This window comes from Maylandia zebra, linkage group LG3 (assembly GCF_041146795.1).
Source record: "Maylandia zebra isolate NMK-2024a linkage group LG3, Mzebra_GT3a, whole genome shotgun sequence".
Lineage (NCBI taxonomy): Eukaryota > Metazoa > Chordata > Actinopteri > Cichliformes > Cichlidae > Maylandia > Maylandia zebra.
In genome coordinates this window covers 15,082,124-15,088,695 of record NC_135169.1, presented here as the reverse complement: position 1 = coordinate 15,088,695, position 6,572 = coordinate 15,082,124, and the positions used below count along the sequence as shown (strand labels likewise).

The window sequence follows — 6,572 nt, the reverse complement described above, 5'->3', positions numbered from 1 at the left end:
AATTAGCCACATGTGTGTATTGTTATAGCTCACTGTGTTACGTTAGCATGCAACTGAACATGGTAATAATTAAAAGGGGTGATAGTTAAGTAGAATCAGATTTCATTGCAGAAAACATTGCAGCCCAAAGAGAGTGGCCCATGCAGCCCAACGCAGATTACTTATTTGAAGGTACCTGAAAAGTGAATATGCTTCACTGTGCTGATATAAATTTATTGTTTTCATATTGATTCTGTTCTGATTCTGGCTATCCGTCAATTGGCAAATTCAATCTCTTAAAAATGTTGACTTGTAACATTTGTGGCTTTAACGCTCGGTCTTCGACTGATTACTTGAAACACTGCCGAACACACAGAAATAATAATAATGTATCTTTTTTATGTGGCCATAGGGATTGCAGAAGGAAGTTTAACACATACAGTAGCCTTGCTGTGCATATGTCACGAGCTCATGTAGACAGAAGGAGCACACAAACATGGAACCGTAATGTGTCTGTACAGTTAAGGTGCTTGTTTAATTTTTGCAGCAGTGAATATGATGATCTTAAAACTTTAAAGTGTCATTTGAGTGGTCACATAGATGAGGGTTTGACTGTAACGTGTCCCTTTGATGGATGTTCTAAGACATTCAATGTAAAGTCATCCCTAACGCATATTTCCAGATACCATAAAGGGTGGGATGTTACCAAGATAGCCCCAGTTCATATATGTGAACTAACAGAACGGTCTTTCCAAGGTGAAGGATCACATGTAGAACCTGAAGAACCTGAAAGTTTTAACATTGATGCAGAACAAAGTGATAATTTCTGCAGTGATCAAGTGAAAGACAACTTCACAGAGAGTCTTGCTCAGTTTTACTTGGGTTTACAGGCAAAATATTTGGTTCCAGCCTCCACAATAACAGAAATAGCAAATGAAATGAGAACTATAAGTGATATTCAACAGGAATATACTGTGGATGCACTAGCCTGTGAACTGGGGCAGTATGGTGTTCCAAGGGAGACTGTAACATCTCTTGGGAATAGTATATACGAGCAGAGCCCTATGCACAAGGCATTACATTCTTATTTTAAAAGGTGCATTAGGGCAAGTAAGAACTTCATAAATGTAACCAAGTCTCTGGCTGAACGGCACCAGTTGCTTCAGGCTTATCAGTCTTGTGGTACCTTGTTTCGTTCCCAGGTTCATGTCTCAGACTCAACACGGTTCTATCCAGAGCTCTATGACCAGAACATAAAGACAGTGGTTGGAGAATTTGATTTGAACTCAAGTAACTCAGTTGTCACAGAGAGTGTGCAGGTTAAAGGCACTACATATGCAAATTGAATGCTGGTCTTACTGAGCTACGCAAAAGGACTACTGCAGTTAGGACAAATAGCAAGCATTTTTGTAAAAAATGAAACTACTGTCCTACTTTTGCTTCGAGGGAAAACTGCCAGCTGGATACCTGATCTTGGACTCTATGAACTTGATGAAAATGCTTCTGACCTGTTCAGTTGCCATGATTTGAACAAACTTGATGATTATCATCCACTTTATTCTTACCAGAGAGGTACTCGGTGGCTCATTCCTCTTAAACACACACCAACATGGAACTTGTGAAAAACTATGTCAAGAAAGCAATGCCATCGCTCAGTAGCGATCAGATGGATACACTCACGGCTAAACTGGAGGAATTAGGAGTTCTCTCTGTAGATGACCTGAGCCTTGTGGACCCGGAGGACATTAAAGACACTCTGCCATTCATTCAGTGCAAAAGATTCGTCAGAGCTGTCAAAGCATTGGAAGCAGGTGAGTTTTTGCCCCTCTGTTTTAATGCAAGTTTTCTGAAACTACAAAGGTTTATTCCAAAAATGCAAAATAAAAGTTGCCATCAGCTGTACATGGCAATAATTACTCTATAATTGGTTTTCATAATTAGGTCCATTTGTATTCCTGGTTGACCCAAACTGGACATTGAGGACCAATGTATTAATTGATTTGCAACAATTGTGATGTGTTTAATTTATGGAGATGTTTGTCATGTCATCCATAGATTCACAAACTCCACCGCAGTTCACCCGGCCTGGCCCCTCATCAACACCTGAACCACAGAGGTTTCAGCTGCCCTCAACACCACCTGAGACAGCCGACTCCCCATCCCAAGACGCATATTCTGTACCATGGCACAAATTTCCCTCAAAAGTCATGGATGAGTTGCGTGAAAAAAAGTACATAATGGGGAAAGACAGACGAGAGATGGTTCGGATCGTCGCTGAAGATTACCTCCATAAACACCCAGGAAGACCTGGTAGACAAAAGCTGAGGGAACTCGCCAGTATGATTGTAGGACAATATCCTGCCTCCTTCAAGCTGACAGAGCCGTTTGGAAACAAACCTTTTGCAAAAGATGGTTCTGAAACTCTCTTTCGTCAGCTGGAACACAGAATTGAAAATATGAAGAGGCCACAAAGCTCACTGAAGAGGCAAGCAGGGGGTGAAAATTCAACAAAGAAAAGGCCCAGGAATTCAGATCTGTATGGATGTGTGGCGTGGGATCCAATCATTGAGGGGGCCGTGTGTAGAGAAGACCTGCTGTCTAAACGAGATGAGTTGAAACGTGCCTTTCAAACCCAGGATCTTCAGGTGGGTCTGCAATCATCCATTACAGATACAGAAAGCTTTATTAATCCTCGAAGGGCAATTCGGTTCCTACAGTCCACCATCTAGACATACAACCATTCACACAGCAATAGTATATAGCAGGAGTAATGCGATAAGGTCTGGGTCCAAGTACAATTTAGGACACATTGTGAAATTGTAGATCGTCTGTAGATCACTATGCCCATAGTCAATTGAAATTGATACCCTGTTTTATTATTTTAATTGGTTAGTTTGACTAACTGTTCGACTGTTTGTCTAACTGCCTCATATCTTTAGGAGTCATCTGTTCGAAAATTGATGACTGAAACATATCCCATTCAGCGTGAAATCCTCAACGATGATGATACCACTATTGTCGTTGTAAAGGACGAGTGGCCGTTCCTGTTTGAAGTTCCTCACCCGTTTGATCATGCATCTAAACTCCTTGGCTTCTCTGTACAAAACAAGCTGGCACAGGTGTGTTGTTATTGTTATTATTATGATTGTGCTGTGCTGCTCCATATGGAGAGAATTTTGTCTTTATTAATCAATCAGAAAAAGATTTGCAACCAAAAAGAGAGTTGAGACCAAAAAAGATAAACTGGCAACCAATCAAATAGAATAACTTGGATGAACAATCAAATGGAATAGATTTGAGACCAAAAATCAGGAAGTGACAACCAAAAAAGCAGGACATTTGAGATCAAAACAGAACAGGTTGCAAATGAAAATGAAATAATTCATTTTTATTTTTTTCAAAATTCTCTCCATAGCTCCAAACGAAAATGAGTGTTAGTCTTATGTACTTGTACAAAATTAACACCTTGAACCTTGAACAGGAACTTTCCAAAAAAGAAAAGGGGATCAATGACTTCCTTGACTCCAAAGGGATGAAGATGGGCGAAGGTCCAATACAGCTCATCTGTGGCATTTCAAAATACTTCAAGGAAGACTCTTATAAACTCTTCCACAAAAAAGAGGTAGATGTTGTAGATTTTAAACTGTGTGCAAGATAATTATTTGCATCCAGTGGTGAACCAAGTAACCAACCACAGTAGGAAGTATAGATTCCCCTAATTGTGCTGCTGATATTCTCTATAAACTCTCTATCTATAAACTATTTACATTAATGTTTTTGCATAATGGCTACCTCTGTCTGATGAAGACACTAGCAGATAGTCAATTTGCCAGCAGGTTTGTGTGTACTGGAAACATTAATTCATGTATCATGTCTGTCACCAAAACAGATCTCTGCAGATCCTGAAGTCGAACTCCCAGTGACCCCATGCATCCTAATCAGAGGTTTGTAGTTAAATCTTTTTTTGTATCCCAGCAAGCTGTTGTTAGCTGTTGTTATAAGCTGTTGTTGTGTCATATTTATTAAAGAAATGTTTTGCTTGCCTTAAAATATAGGATTTTTTTTTTTTTTGTAAATGGTACATGGTTTTTATCTGTGTTTAAGGTGACCAGCAATTCAAGATTGCTGTTGATGGGTTACTTGTCAATGACCACATCACCTCTCCCATTGTGGCCTTGAGCTACGTCTTCTCCATGTTTTATGTCTGCAACGTCCAATACCCACCGGAGATGGCTTTTACTCTCGAATTCATGCAAAGGTAAGCACTCATTGTTTGGAAATACTTTGTAAATGTGACTTTGCCGTGCCTTTCTGCACCTGACCTGCTTTTTGTCAATCTACACTAAACCCGTTTGTCTGAGATGTACAAGCTCAAAATGTGTCGTCACATGCTGTGAGCTTTTAGATCAGCTGTTATTGGCTTATGATCCCCCTGAATATGGATTTGTTCAGAGATTTTGTAGCTCCCTGTTGAAGACTATTGTTGGAATAAATGTGTCATATCTTTTTAAAGGGCAGGTAACATGCTTTTTGCTTTAAATAGTGTCCTAAGTCAATCAATAACAAAACAAACATAACATGATTCCAGTTGGGAAATGGAGCAAAAACATATTTTTCTCAGAATGGTTTGTTGACACAAAATTCGTTTGAGCTATCTCTTTAAAACCATTAGCACCTGAGACCAGGTTATGTCAGTGGTGGTCAAACCTTTTCATGTCAAAGACACACAAACTGAAATTTATTTGGCTGCAGACCCCAAACTCAAAATATGTTGTTCCAGGGACCCCCCCCCGAAGGAAAGACTAAACATATTAATTTAAAAAATACTACATAGTGGATTCATGCCCAAATGTTAATACTTGTACTGATGTGTAACGTGCACTGAATGTCACAGTTTCTCCACTCCATGTTTGAATAACCCCCAGGACAGTCCGTGTTCAAATGTGCTGTTACACCTTTTGATAGGACAATGTCAACTGTGTTTTCTATCCCCTTCTGTGTTCTGTGCATTTATAATATCCCTGCATACACATTGAGGATGCATGCTGTCATGTGTTGGTGATAAGCAGACTTCTCACCCTTGCAAACATTTCTGTATATGCACAGTGTGAATGCATGTGTCTTGAAAAGACAAAGGAAGAGAGCTTAGCCACTGGCACCAGCACCACAACAACATTGGGTTCTAGACAGATGGTCAACTAGAATGATAGAGAGGTTCACACATAGGGGCATATTGAAGAAAACAAATGTAGGATTTTATTGAACTGCTCCACTCCTGTCAAGCCACACTACATGTGCAAACTTTGTCTGCATATCACTATTGTTTTTTTTTTCCCTCAGAGTTTTCTTTGGGGTCAATCCTGAGCGAGGCTCCAAGGCAGAGAAGAAGGGGAAGAAGAAGAAACGGCACTTCATTCCTCCACAGGTGTGCAAGCTGGTTTCTCAGCTGAAGGAATTTGAATGCAAGCAGAAGGAATCTGAATGGGCCATTTGAGCTGTTCTCAGAGCTCAGAAAATACCTTTTTGGACTGAATGTACACACACACACACACACACACACACACACACACACACACACACACACACACACACACACACACACACACACAAAGGCAAATCCAAAAACATGGGGCTTGGGAGTAGAAATACAGATTTTTACAGTATTAGGTGAGTTCAGATGTTTTAACTAGATGCCCACAACACACATGCTGCAGTTTCAAATCCCCCATGTTAAGGGGGAGGGAAGGTGGGCGATATTTGTCATTCCAGTTAAGCTTTTCCTGTCATTGTGGAGTTGGAGGTGTAAGTTTTAATTTTTTTTTAGTTTTAAGTTGTTTTAAGAGTTTTAAAAATCTCTTTATGGCATGTTGCACAGTCATCCTTCTAAGGTCATGGTTGTTATTGCTGCACTGATGTTTTATAGAAAAGTTGTATAATGTAATACTTCTAATGTTCTATTTGTTTTTTGTAGAAAGGTCAGCCACTGGTTGCAGAGCTCTGCCTGTCGGTGTGACATGTGGAGTTGGAGGTGTAGGTTTCTGCATCCTCCTGGAGGGGGCTCCTCATTTTGCACTGACAGGTGAGACAGCAACAGCAATGCTGGCAGTTTTATTGTCTTATTTTGTCATTGTCTTTAACAAATCAATTTGTTATTAATGCCTGTCAGCCTGTGGATGCTAAAAAGTTGCTAGATTTGGCATCTCCCTGTTAAAGGACATGGCTGTACTTCTTTGAGAAAACAGCTGGTTTATGTATGTAAAATTTCTCTGAATGTGAAGGTGATGTTCTGAATGTTTTAATGGTTGTAGTGTAAATATTGCAAATCATTCACCACAAAAAGTGAAATCACTTTAAAGCACTGGCAGCTGTTAAAGGAAATAAATAATTGCTGTGATTCTACATTTGTGCTTTATTGATGGTAAACGGTATAGAGAATGGTACAGAATTAAACATTTTAGGATGACTGAAGTGTCCGTAAATGGTATGGATTGAGTACTTAAATAATACGAAATATTCCATTTTAGGTTTGATGGAACTGTCCGTAAATGGTAAAGAAAAAGTCAGGTAAATCTACGGAAATATCTGTTATAGGG

The 6,572-nt window shown here is 39.6% G+C and overlaps 1 protein-coding gene across 1 annotated transcript; it reads left to right on the top strand.

The window, feature by feature from the left end:
* Window positions 1-1,672: 1,672 nt before the first annotated feature.
* LOC143416671 (uncharacterized) lies at window positions 1,673-5,473 on the top strand. Its single transcript, XM_076882127.1, has 7 exons — window positions 1,673-1,790; window positions 2,035-2,624; window positions 2,919-3,098; window positions 3,461-3,601; window positions 3,869-3,923; window positions 4,084-4,237; window positions 5,320-5,473. Exons 2-7 carry the CDS (start codon window positions 2,187-2,189, stop codon window positions 5,471-5,473), a joined length of 1,122 nt encoding a protein of 373 aa, XP_076738242.1. The 5' UTR covers window positions 1,673-1,790; window positions 2,035-2,186.
* The last annotated feature ends 1,099 nt before the right edge of the window (window positions 5,474-6,572 follow it).

What these genes read in the sequence shown, in the direction of transcription:
- LOC143416671 (XM_076882127.1), top strand. Translation starts at nt 2,187, where the DNA reads ATGGATGAGTTGCGTGAAAAAAAGTACATAATGGGGAAAGACAGACGA. An exon ending in TTCAAACCCAGGATCTTCAG is followed by an intron (nt 2,625 to 2,918) that starts GTGGGTCTGCAA and finishes TCATATCTTTAG; the next exon opens with GAGTCATCTGTTCGAAAATT. An exon ending in AACTCTTCCACAAAAAAGAG is followed by an intron (nt 3,602 to 3,868) that starts GTAGATGTTGTA and finishes TCACCAAAACAG; the next exon opens with ATCTCTGCAGATCCTGAAGT.